The sequence below is a fragment of the Bombina bombina genome, chromosome 10 (assembly GCF_027579735.1).
Source record: "Bombina bombina isolate aBomBom1 chromosome 10, aBomBom1.pri, whole genome shotgun sequence".
In the NCBI taxonomy this organism is placed as follows: Eukaryota; Metazoa; Chordata; class Amphibia; order Anura; family Bombinatoridae; genus Bombina; species Bombina bombina.
Window position 1 is genome coordinate 97,917,656 of NC_069508.1, and position 13,640 is coordinate 97,931,295.

Consider the following 13,640-nt stretch of genomic DNA (forward strand, 5'->3'; position numbering starts at 1 on the left):
TAACGCCGCTTGCGTGATAGATCTAACGAAAAAAACAGTTGATCTAACCTGATCTAACGTATATCTATCAAAATCAATCAAATTTGGTCCAGATTTCAGTTGAGGGGGGGCTAACCCGGGGATCACCCCTCCCCCGCACACAAACTAGGATTGTTAATACCACCGCTTGCGTGATAGATCTAACGAAAAAAACTGTTGATCTAATCTGATCTAACGTATATCTATCAAAATCAATAACATTTGGTCCAGATTTCAGTTGAGGGGGGGCTAACCCGGGGATCACCCCTCCCCCGCACACAAAATAGGATTGTTAATACCGCCGCTTGCGTGATAGATCTAACGAAAAAAACAGTTGATCTAACCTGATCTAATGTATATCTATCAAAATCAATAAAATTTAGTCCAGATTTCAGTTGAGGGGGGGCTAGCCCCCCCTCATTAAAAATGCAATATCTCAGTAATTAGACTAGATCTAACAAAACTTTTGGCTGATCTAACGTGGAGCTATCAAAATCAATAACATTTTGTCCAAATTTTTGTTGAGGGGGGGCTGGCTACGGGTTAGCCCCCCCTGAAAAAGATTGTTAATATTTCATATTGTAGAGTAGATCTAACGAAAAAAACAGTTGATCTAACCTGATCTAACAAAGATCTAACAAATGGAATGATAATTTGTTAAAGTTTTAAATATGGGGGGGCTAACCCGGGTGAGGTGAAACCAGGCCTCAGTTTATTTTTAATAAACAAATATTTGACACTGGGGATTTGGCCCTGGGATAAAAAGCACAAGTGTCTGGTAAGAATAAATATTTTTAATCAAAATGTGACCATTCTAAATTAATTTCCCCCCCAAAATCAATTTAGTAAATTTTCTTCATCTTTTTTAAATATTATTTAATAAATGAGTTTGAGATATTATTTGTTTTCTAATCTACCTGATACTGACCTTATAAATATATATTTTTAATTTATTCGTTAAACTATAAAAAAATGACTTTTGAAAACACTGTCAAATATAAATTAAATAAACTTTTATTTATCGGATAATACAGATTTAATTATTTAACTTACATTTTCACTATCTAGAGGAAGCTAAATGCCCTTTGAAATCATTAAAGAAACATGAAACTCAAAATGTTTATTTCTTGATTTTGATGAGGATAACATTTTAAACAACTTTTAAGTTTCCTTCTATTACCTAATTTGTCTCATTCTTTTGGTATTCTTGAAAAATCACTACTAGGCGCTAAGCACTAGGTGAACCAATAACATGAGGCATATATGTGCAGCCACCAATCAGCAGCTCCCGAGGCTACCTAGGTATTCTTTTCAACAACGGTTACCAAGACAACAGAACAAATTAGATAACAGAAAGAAAATTGAAAAGCTGTTTAAAATCACATATCTGCATCATGAAAGAAAAAATGGGTGTTTCATGTCCTTTTAAGGATGAGTTTTCACTGAAAAAATAGTAATTAGATAGAAATATATATTAATATATTTGTATAAATAACCTCAAATTTCTTGCTAGTAAAAACTATTTGTTTTATCAATTCTTATAGCTTATCTCTCTTTTTACTACACTGAATAAAGTAAATCTCTCTGTATAAGTGAGTATATTGTTAGAATAGTACAGTGCTAGATCTATATGATTATATATTACTTACAATTCTGCTACTTTCTTCACTTTAGATGGAACACGAGGTAAATCCACTTTCAATCTGAATGCTGGCTGATTGCCTAAACGTCCGGTCTGTGCCTGTATGGCTACCTTGTATTGCTGACACTGCTGGCCCCATCTAAATTCAGCCTAAAATATAATTCACATGTTGTTTTTTTGCATTAATTAACACAGCTCATATCAGTTTTTCTTTGCACCTTTTTGACAATATTAACATTTTTATACCATAAATTTTACTAGCACAATGGATTTGTGCATAAAATATGGACAGATATTGTTAAAGTGAATTGGCAACCACAAAGCTGTGTAGTTCCTGGGTAAACTTAATGTAAAAATAAAAAATAAATAATTTATAGTGATGTGTTTATATAAAAACACATTTCAGATTATCATTTATAGATGGTTTGTATATGTGACAAAACCGACCTGCCATTCTAGACAGCGATGTAGTTACAGATCCAGACAGGTACACCTACAGGATGCCCTGTATTCTACATCTGCATAAGTATTCAGTATCTAACAACACAAGTTACATTTTTCCAGATATATTTATCAGAGGGTGTATCAGGAATTCAGTGCAGGGCAGTAAATTCTGACTGCATTACTGTGCTTGGAAGCGCATCAAAAGAGAATCTTCTGCTATATCCTCAAACCTATTTTTGGTATACTGGGTGATAATCATAGATCTTAAAGCTGTAATGTTCATGTTAATATATATATATAAATATATATATATATATATATATATATATATATATATATATATACATAAATGAAGCAAAGCTAATGGCACTACAATATTTCGGAGGAAGTATTCTGTTATAAAAAAACAATCTAGTGTTCTAACTTAGGGTTAAGGTTTTTGTATGTATCTTGTATTCAGCTACTTTGCTGATGAAATTTGACATATGCACATACATACCTGGGCTTCATGAGGACTTTTAATGTATGCATCAGCACAGATTTTCCACCTGCTTTCTCTACTGATGTCCACCACATAGGCTTGTAACCTGTCAGAGGAGTGATCCTCTGCAAACACAATGACTTGGTATCCTTGTTTTTTGTTGTCATTTCTTAGGGCCTGAGCAGTGATAACAACCTGGGGGGGTGCTTTGTCTCCCAGGTATCTTCCCTAAAAATACAGCCAAGTGTTAATAATTTTTTAATGATAACAACACAAAAGCATCTAATCTTATTAGAAAAGCAATTTTTTTTGTTTTTATCTTTATTTTGTCATTTAAAATAGGTGGTTTTGCCAGCTGAAGCCATCACCTATACTAAAAATATGAATTCTGCGGTATTCTGTTTAGAAAAGTTATGTAAACAAGATCAAGCAAGCATCGATCAAGTTCCGAGTGTAGAGTGGAACAGATATTTATTTTAATGATCATTTTTAATTGCTTCCTCTCTAAGTATTGGCCATTGTGTAAGCTAAGGAGGCCTTTGAGTATAGAGAAATAGATAAAATTAGGTGGTCTGCTATTTATTTAGACTTATCCCATTTTCATGGGCATGTTCTTGTGAACAATGGATTGAGGCTTCATTGAGCAAAAACAGTTATTGCATACACAAACGCAAACTTAAAGGAGCAATTCTCCCCTACATTGTAATCCTCTGCAGCTACTGATTTTATAGTACAATGTGCCTTTAAGTCTCTTCTTAACTACTTAAGCAGAAGTTAAAAGAAAATTGTCCTATGTAGAATAGAAAATGCAGAATACTTTGTGACTTACGCGATGTGATTGTCTTCCACCACTTTGTCTGCTTGATGAGCTACTACTTGATGAGCTACTGCTTGATGAGCTGGATTGTGAGGACTGTGCCTGCCCTGATGTCCTCTGGGAAATAAATATAGGAAACATTAAATCCTGAGATTACTGTTATCACATGCTTAACTATTAATAACACATAATTATATCCTCTGGGATTAGTTGTTGTATTATATGAGAGCCTTACTTCTACAGAAGTGAGAATTTTACAGTGTGTGAAAGATATTTAATGTATAGAGAATATAATAAATAATAATATTAAATATCTTTAAGAATAATTATATATACACTTACTTGTCTGCGTACTGGGTTAAATCGTAATTTATAGAGTTCACGCTGAACCTAGATGAATAAGGAAATGTATATAGTTATTAGCAAATATTAGTTTTCTTGTAGAAAAAAAATAGTATACGTTCAAGAGTAAACTTTTTACATAAAAAATGCATCTTTATAAGTTTTCCTGCTTCATTTATGTTGCTAAGTTAAATCAATCTAGTTAATGAATTAAAACTGTACTAACATTTACAATTAAGATTCCCAGATCCCAGTAACACAGTGCGTCATATTCTAGCCCAGCTTTCTATTACAATACCTGAGGGAGGTGAGAATCTCTCAGATGTTTGTTATGACGGTTCTGCTGTTCATGACTGCGCTGAGTGTGCTGTCCATGGTTTTGATGATGCTTATTTTGGGCTCTGCTATTTTGACCCCTGGAACTGCTGCTGCTACTGCTGCTACTCTTTTTACTGCTGCTGCTGCTGCTGGAACTGCTGCTTCTTTTGCTGCTGCTGCTGGAACTGCTGCTTCTTTTGCTGCTGCTGCTGCTGCTGCTGCCGGAACTGCTGCTTCTGCTGCTGCTGCTGCTACTACTCTGCTGATGATGCCCTTTAGCCGTTTGTCTGTCTCTCTGTGACTGCTGGCGAAAATTGTCTGAAGGTACAATATCTTTTTCATTCTTTTGTCCTTGATGTTGCCTTTGGCGCCTAGATTGCTGAGATGAACTTGATGAAGATGAAGGAGAAGAGTTTGATGAAGAACTAGATGAACTAGAAGAACTAGGTGAACTAGATGAACTAGAAGAACTAGGTGAATTAGATGAACTAGAAGAACTAGATGATTTAGATGAACTGGAAGAACTGGAAGAGGATGAGGATTGTGGCTTTTTGTTTCTGGCTTCAACAATGTCTGTCTCTGGGGTTTTAGCGTTTTTGCTCTTTTTGTTGCCTTTTTTATTTTGACGTAAACTTTCATTTCTGGCCTACAATGTGTCATGAAAAAAGAAAACTCTAAATATATTAAAATGAAAGACATATTATTTATACGTAATAAAAATAGTATTTTACAAAAAAACACATATATGATATAAATGTTGTATATACATAAATTATAAAAATTCCAAGAACAGGAAAGCTAATATTACTAAATATTCTAACTTAATGACAAAGCAATAAACTTTTATTTAAAAAATTTTTTTTTTATATATCATTCCAACTTACTCTATATTCAATATCTTCTATTCCAAGAATCTTTTTGAGTCTCAGATGAACCTCAGACTCTTCAAGCTGTTCACCTTGTTTATCCTCATCAGTTACCATGGCAATGATCTTGGAAGCTGCTTTAGTTCCAGCTGTGATTTCCAGCTGAAGTTTTTCAATTGGTGCATCACTTTGAGCTGTGTAATATAAATGTAAAAAAAGGGTTACACTGTGTATCAATCATATTTACATATTAAGCAAAGGCATTTAAAAATAGACCTATACCTGGTTTTATTGTGACTCTGATTTCCTGTTCTCCAACTGCTCGATATAGTGGGGTCTGTCTGAGGAATCCGGCATTTTGATATTTGGTTTCAAGACAGACTTGGAAGCCAAATTTAGGGGCTTTAGCACAGTAGCGATAGTCATCAGTGTTCCTAGATGATGAGTATTGGTGTTCTGTTACTTCTGCGGAGTAGGCCCATTTCTTGCTCACCATTTCTGAAGACACATCCTACAACAAAATAATTTAGCAATTATTTTTTATTTCATACAGAGGTTTAGTGAGCTTTATCTTTAGATCAATTTCCCTTATCTCTCAAACTCAGCATTGGCTGACAAGTTATGGTTTATCTCTCTCATCCATTACCATTTGCTTTGAGGGCTATAACTATCGTTTCTTTTCTGCAGCTAAACACCACAAACACTTCTGATTTGAAAAACAAAGCATATACAGGTGCGTCAATTTTCATTTCCTTCAAGTCTAGGCGGACGAATTATCAAGCTCCGAATGAAGCTTGATGCCCCTTGTTTCCGGCGAGCCTGAAGGATCTAAAGACCGCTGCTCCATAATTTGTCCGCCTGCTCTGTGGCCGTGGACAGAAATCAATCCAATCGTAAAATGCTTGTGCAATGATAAATGCAGACAGCGTATGCTGTCGGCATTTATCGATGTGCAGTGGAGATTATACGCTACATTGTATCATGTCCGCTCGCACTTTGATAAATATGCCCCATAGATTGCCTTAAGGCACCTACATGCCCAACCATCAGTTTAATAAGGTTGCCTTAAAATAACTAAACACCTATAACCTTACTCTTCTTCCTACATTAAGTATAAAAGGACTTTTCTTAAATTTGTTGCAGGTTTAATTACTTTTTTGTTGTTGTTGTAAATAAGTTTGTTCCAATGTTTTTTTTTATGTGCTGAAGCAGACTTTTCTCATTTTACCATTAGAGTGTGGTACTTTTTTATCAGCCAAAAAGCAGCTGGAGATTATACATTAGTTGGTATCAAACATGCAAGGTCCAGAATTAAAATAATTAGCTTCAACTTTACCTTTTTCATACAAAAAATGTTTTTCAGCTCTTTCATATGCATGATAAGAATATTTTTGGAGTCTAATTTTCATTTAACCTAATAAATACTGTCAACTTTCTAAATTGGAGTGCCCAGTTTATTGAAGACAATATTAACTACTGACCTCTCAGTGTGTATTAAGTTGCACAAGTCTATTGTGAAGTATACAATATCAGATGCACCATATATATAAAGACATCATCATACAGAATCCTAATTACCATCATGCTGGCCGCTTCTTCAGAATTCCTTCCGGTAGTCTCAAAGTGTTTCTTAAGAATGTGTTGTACGGCTCCTCTGGGTAAGATTGGGGTTTTCTTTGTTGCTTCCAGATCTTCCACATTTCTTGACACAACAAACACTTGAGATCTACCAAGAAAAATTAGTTATTAATCAGACATTGTTAAAGACTATATTTTCAAATATTTACTCACTTTCCTAATGTTGGAAAACAATAATGTCTCTATGATGCATACTAAGGGATTGATTTATCATTTGTCTGGTGGACATGATCCACTGTAGCGATCATGTCCGTCAGACATCGATAAATGCCAACAGCATATGCTGTGAGCATTTATCATTGCACAAGCAGTTCTGGTGAACTGCTTGTGCAATGCCGCCCCTGCAGATTCGCAGGGTTGTCAATCAACCCGATCGAGGAGGAGGCGTACGATTATGGAGCCGCGGTCTTAAGACTGCTGCTTCTTAACTCTTGTTTCCGGCGAGCCTGAATGTTCGCTCGGAAACAGCTGTATTTGGCCGCATTCGGACTATGATAAATCGGCCCCTTGGTGTCAAACTGTGATCTTATTTGTTAATAAAATATACACTTGGTCAGTGCTATCTCATCATGATGAAAGTAGATCAGTAGATCAGATCTTGTGTCACAATAAAACAATGATCAATAGATTAAAGGGCCGTTACATGTTCAATAAAAAAGAATGCAAAAGCACTTAATATCAAATGAGCAATCAATATTTTAAAACTTCCTAGCCATGTGACAGTCATCATCCAATGACAAAATTCATACACATATAGACTGTGAATTCTTGTACATGCTCAGTAGCAGTTGGTGCCTCAGAAAGTGTGAATATAAAAAGACTGAGCACATTTTAATAATGGAACTAAATTGAAAAGTTGTTTAAAATGTCATGCTCTGTAAGAATCAAGTAAGTTTAATTTTTACTTTAGTAATACTTCAACAAATTCAAAAGATCTGCTGCGAGTGCTCACCGTTCAAGACATACACATATTACAATGCTCATTTGAAATAAATGCAGCCAATCAACACAACCTGTAATGGGCGTCTTTATACAGCACTAGAAAACTCAACACTATGTATATGAAAACCTTATTAAAGCTTTTGTCTTTGTGTTGAAACCACATGGATATTTGCAATTTGTTATTAATTCAATCTTTTAGGGAAAACAATAATTTACATCTGTAAAAATAATGAAAATTGCTCCTTTTTATGCTATAGTTAGTTGTAATTGTTGTACCAGGTTGCTCTGGGAAGAATCACTGTCATTAAACAAATGTAGATCTAGTTTCTGTGTGCGCCACTGTCTTGGGTCTATTACTATATTTAATCAGCTGTAGAAAAAAACCTACCTTGTCAGCAGTAGTTCCTCTTCTTGTTGGCATGGAGCAGACTCAATCTTGACATTTCTGTCCTTTGTGTCTATCTTTGCTGTAAATTTAGCTGGGGTAAATGTCCGTACTTTACCGTGAAATTCAATACCGCTCTGTATAAGGTGAGTGTTCACTCCCATCGTCGCCACAGCATGAACTGACACACTACAATTAAAATGAAATTAGGAGTGTTCACACCATTATTAGAACGTTCATTAATGAGTGTTATTAATTGTTAGAATATTTTTTTTTCATGTTACTTACTAAATGACAAAAAATCATACAAAATTCTTAATGCGCATATTATAAATTGATTTTATTAATAGGTAGAAAAAAAAATCTACTAATTATGTGCAGATTCTTACACCAAATATTGTATTTTGCTTAGTACCAGTATCAGATATATTTTCTCACCTTGGAGCGATGTCAGCTTGAAGTTGTATGTTAGATTCCAGCAGCTGAGCTACACTTAAGTCTTTAGTTGGTGATGGTGAAACTTTCATATTAACTATAAAATACAAATAGTGTATTTAGTAACATTCTAGAGAAACAAGGCAGTGTTAATTTAAGAAAATATATATTTAAATATAGTTGCTTAAAAGTACAATATATCCAGTAAAGAACGGATAAGCATTATTTGTATTTAAATTTGCTTTAGAAACATCCTTTCAAATGGGCTGAGCTCTCTTTCTGAATTTTACCCGCCTGCTGGGAGGTTGATAACTGTCACTGCCTCTTTTATACATAGCTTTTCTATGGCCTGTAATGCTGAGATTTTCATTATAGATGGTAGTTTCATCTTACAAAAGCAGCATTTTTTTCAAATCCAAAATAACTGAACTCTTTAATAAAGTCTAGTAGATACATTGATCATTGGGAACCCATTAAATGGCAGACACTTTTGCAAATGAATGTTACTTTAATTATACTTTCCATGATCCATGATCTAGCTATTAAGTAGTCTGCTTTCCAAGCTCTTTCAGGTATCATAATAATAATAATAATAATATTCTTACTTTGTATATCTGAAAGCAAAGTGTATATATATATATAATATTGTATATAGTAACTTAGAAAGTAATTTGCATGATAAATTAGACCTCAAACAAACAAAACTAACATAAACATCTCTATTCTAATCATATCCAGTATTTTGTATATACTTGCAGTCATAATTTGTATTTTATATCTGAATATTTCTTGCATGTAACTTTACAACGGATTCTCATATAATAAGGGACATTATTACGCATCTTACCATTAGCAGCAGCATTAATCACAGCAGCTGTGTGTACACTGAATTCCATTGGGAGACCAACACAAGTGGGAATAATGTGTCGAACTTCTGCAGCCAAAAGTGGATGAGCCCATTGGCCAGCGACACCATTAAGGAGCTTATTCAACACATTTCTAATCGCGGAATGCCTGTCTGCTGGTTCATAAAGAGACTAGAGAAATACAGAAAACAGACATAAGAACAAAAAGGCCCTTTTAGATTGTCCATATTTCTATTTAAATTTTAGGCTTAGTTCATCTTCCCTATAGCCTTATGCACATACCAGTTATTCTTACAATCGCTTACTGGTTGTGACCCCACCACTCCTGTAAAATAACCCTGAGCTTTCTATATTCTGACTTCAGATCATGACCCATTATTAGTTTTCCATCTTTATGAAAAAAAGGGTTTAATGAAACCCTTTAAGATATTTGATCTTATATTTGTCAAATCCCCTGATATATTTGGATCTATCCATTATTTTTTTTTTCTGTTCATCTGGGGTCTTTCCTTATATGCTTTGTTTTTTTAGAAGATTGTAAAAGCCATTCTTTAAAATGTTTCTATTTAAAGGGACAGTTTAGTCAAATTAAATTTTCATGATTCATATAGGGAATGCAATTTTAAACAACTTTTCAATTTACTTTTATCTTCAAATTTGATTTGTTCTCTTGGTATACTTTGTTGAAAGCTAAACCTAGGTAGACTTGTATGCTAATTTCTAATCCCTTGAAGGCCATCTCTTATATCAGGGCATTTTCACAGTTTTTTACAGCTAGACTGTACTAGTTCATTTGTGCCATATAGATACCATTATGCTCACTTCTGTGGAGTTACCTAGGAGTCATCACTGATTGGCTAAAATGCAAGTCTGTCAAAAGAACTGAAATAAGGTGATAGTCTGCAGAGGCTTAGGCCCCTATTTATGAAAGGCCTGTCGGACATGATCCGACATTGCGGATCATGTCCGACAGATCTCGCTGAATGCAGAGAACAATACGCTCTCCGCATTCAGCATTGCACCAGCAGCTCTTGTGAACTGCTGGTGCAACACCGCCCCCTGCAGATTCGCAGCCAATCGGCTGCTAGCAGGGGGGTGTCAATCAATCCGATCGCATTCGATCGGGTTGAATTGCGGCAATCTCTGTCCTCCTCCTCAGAGCAGGCGGACAGGTTATGGAGCAGGGGTCTTTAGACCGCTGCTTCATAACTGGTGTTTCTGGCGAGTCTGAAGGCTCGCCAGAAACACGGGGCTTCAAGCCCCATACGGAGCTTGATAGATATGCCCCTTAGATACAGGGTAATCACAGAGGTGAAAATGATATTAATATAACTGTGTTGGTTATGCACAACTGGGGATTGGATAAAAAAAAGTTACCCGCATTATTTCTTGGATGGTTTCTTTGCTGATTTGAGCGAATTGCATCTCTTGACCAAGCACCTTGAAGTTAGCTGAGATAAGGGGCTCATCAGAAGGCAGTGATTTCCAGCCAGTAAGCTATGAAATAAACCAAATAATAAGATGGTTAAAATTAATATTTTAAAGGCATTTAATCGTAAAATATTAACAGATTCTTTTGTTACAATTAAAACAAGATTCATACTGAAATATAGAAGAATGATGGCTTATATATTAAAGTTGTGAAACACACTCGCCTTAGGAAAATTGTGTAGTGATATATAGACAGGCTTTTAAAATTATACTCATGATTATATTTCATAAAATAATTAAAGTAAAAATATGACTTTAAAACAATAAAAAAAAAAACACCTTGTAGTTACAAGACTTTTCTGTAGCTTTGCAATAAATTAAAGAGAGAGTAAACACATTGATATATTAATATAAACTATTTAGCTACGTGTAGTAAAACAACTTTGCAACATACTTAATTATTTATTTTGCTTAATTTTCATGTAATATAGCTTGGAAATGTGTGGATTTTCTAATTTTCAGAAACTGCTGACTTATCAAGGCTAACAATGCTACATACCCTAAGTGCCTTTAACTGATAACATCCTAATACCAGTAACAAGCCAAAATGAGCTTGTTACTGGTGTAGACAAGGTTAGCCACTGTCATTATAGCAAAAGGTGGTAAAATAAAGAAGGTCTCTCATGGTGATTATGTCCCTTTAACTTTGAGGTAATGCATTTAAAATATATCCCAAATATTACAACTGAGGCTCCATATGCTGTTTAATAAGCCACAAGAATAAGCTAGTTGTCTCAACCAATCAAAAGCATAATGTAACTTTTCCCCTCTGTTGATAAGACTATATATATATATACATAATGTTCTCTTATATATAATAGATGTGTGCATTGTTTTAAAGCAACAATAATAATTAGATTTATTATAGCACTTACAGTTTTCACTACACGCATGATCTTTTTGCGCATGGGATAATCTGCAAATGGAATATTCTGTTTTCTTAAAGTTTCCTGGAGTCCTTCTGCCCGAACAGCAACCTATAAAAAAGTTAACAAGAAATTTAGTGTAAAATAAGATTATATTTAACAAAGGGGTAATAAATAAGTTATACATAGACATATAATATATACATATTGTCACTTATTTGTTGAAGAAATAAAATACCTCTACAAGGTCAGTCTCAGCACCAGCCGCAATTCCTCGGAGTTTAATGAGTATAAAGGTTGGGAACATTGTTTTTGGGCTGTTTATAATGTAAACATTTGCAGTAGCTCCAGTCATCACATTGTCTACAGAAAGAAAATGCAAGAAATATTACTACCAATTAACAGATTAAAGGGCCATAATAGGTAAAAAAATGACCTGCTCTGATTCATTATTGCATGTCATTTTAAGACTTTCGACCCTGCACTAATGTGTCTTTAACCCCCTAAAAAGGGTTAAGCGCACAATAGAAGTACTACTGAGGACCTGCTGGTCTAAAAAGGCCAGTGGCACAGTGCCGGATTTAGGTAATGAACCAGGGTAACCTCTATCTGCTGTTTTGTCCTCCAGAGAATTCTTTAGAGTTGCCCACTCAACAGAAATCTGGAACGCACACATTTTTAAGTTTGGCTTTTTCCTCGGGCCACAAAAACTGTGGCAGATATTCTTAATTCTGCTTTTCCTAAGGGCTGAAAATACTAGTACAGAGGACCATATATGGCCCATGGCTACTAGATGGGCTTCCTAGATAATTGATGGAAACATTTTATATATGTCATTGATTCCAGTTGTTCAAAAAGTTGAATAAGGGAAAACCAACAGACCAAGACATTACAATATGACATGAACATAGGTGACTAATTGTACATGACTTACAAATGAACTACATGTGAAGTTGTGTTATGGTCTGTTGGTGGTGCTTGAAGACAAGTCTTATCTCTATTGCCATTGATGAGTTACAAATATTTGCAATCTAACAATGTCTCATGTGTAGGTTGCACATATAATTGTTTTATGACGTACCAGGTATTTGTTACTCACATTTAAAGGTATCTATATGAAGGGCTTTGCTGTAACGGAAGCCAAGCTTGTCAAGAGCTGGATTTAGCATTTTTAAAGCAATACTGCAAGCTGCAGCCCTGTAAATATAGAGAATGTTAACATAAAGTGTGACATTTCTACTTTTGTGAAAATGATTTTGTTATTGATGCTTATAATGACTTACAATGAATGAAGCTCTGGCAGTCTGCTCTTGGTCAATGCCTTCATATGAGAGTATGTGAAACTTGCAAGCTGCAAGTTAACTTTGCTTTCCTTCATTACTGTTTGAGCTACAGTTGTTACTATGGCGACTCCTGGTTTGGTTTCGAACAGAGCAATACAAGATACCATGCGCACCTCAGAATGGACGTTACGGTCCATAAAGATCTGGAGCAGAATTTCCTGAACCTAAAAACAAAACAATATTATAAATATAACAATTTCAAAACATTTTTAAACAAAGCTATACAAATGTGACAGATGTATAGACTGTAAATTATTATTGAGGAAAACTCTTATTATCATAAAAAAATAAGCAAGGTCAAGAACCGTAATTGATGTCATGAACACTATGTAATGTTTTTTCATCTAATTTACTGGTATTCTAATTGTATTTTCACAAATTCTGGAGCTGCAATCCTTCAATACAGCAATCACCTTACTTTATATTGTATATTGTATAAATGTTTTTACCAAAGTCCTAATACGTGTTGCTAATTGGAATATTGTCAATATACTCATTTACTTTTCGTTGGTCTTGTTGGGCAATGTTTCTTAGAGCCATCACAGCGTCAGTCTGAATTCTGATAGGGAGTTGGGAAGCACCGGAGGAGAATCCTGGCAGGAATTTCTGAATACGTTTGATACTTTGAGGTTGTCCCGCATTTCCCATTGCCTTTAATGCAAGAGAGATGTCTTCTTCTCTGCCCTTGCTAGCAGCCTCAGCAGCTAAATCATGAAGAGGCTATAGAAGATAGATAGGAGCATAAT

At 34.8% G+C, this 13,640-nt stretch overlaps 1 protein-coding gene across 1 annotated transcript in view; it reads right to left on the reverse strand.

Annotated features, from left to right (window-relative positions):
• LOC128640835 (vitellogenin-A2) overlaps positions 1 to 13,640 on the reverse strand; it is a 52,606-nt gene that overhangs the window by 18,982 nt on the left and 19,984 nt on the right. Inside the window, exons 11-27 of the mRNA XM_053693259.1 lie at positions 13,396 to 13,614; positions 12,835 to 13,058; positions 12,651 to 12,748; positions 11,790 to 11,914; positions 11,561 to 11,662; positions 10,572 to 10,691; positions 9,176 to 9,365; positions 8,332 to 8,425; positions 7,897 to 8,082; positions 6,507 to 6,654; positions 5,211 to 5,439; positions 4,947 to 5,122; positions 4,043 to 4,708; positions 3,745 to 3,792; positions 3,415 to 3,519; positions 2,604 to 2,813; positions 1,668 to 1,810 (exon numbers count right to left, since the gene is read on the reverse strand). Coding sequence (XP_053549234.1) covers positions 1,668 to 1,810; positions 2,604 to 2,813; positions 3,415 to 3,519; positions 3,745 to 3,792; positions 4,043 to 4,708; positions 4,947 to 5,122; positions 5,211 to 5,439; positions 6,507 to 6,654; positions 7,897 to 8,082; positions 8,332 to 8,425; positions 9,176 to 9,365; positions 10,572 to 10,691; positions 11,561 to 11,662; positions 11,790 to 11,914; positions 12,651 to 12,748; positions 12,835 to 13,058; positions 13,396 to 13,614 — 3,083 coding nt within the window. The remainder of the gene's footprint in view (positions 1 to 1,667; positions 1,811 to 2,603; positions 2,814 to 3,414; positions 3,520 to 3,744; positions 3,793 to 4,042; positions 4,709 to 4,946; positions 5,123 to 5,210; positions 5,440 to 6,506; positions 6,655 to 7,896; positions 8,083 to 8,331; positions 8,426 to 9,175; positions 9,366 to 10,571; positions 10,692 to 11,560; positions 11,663 to 11,789; positions 11,915 to 12,650; positions 12,749 to 12,834; positions 13,059 to 13,395; positions 13,615 to 13,640) is intronic.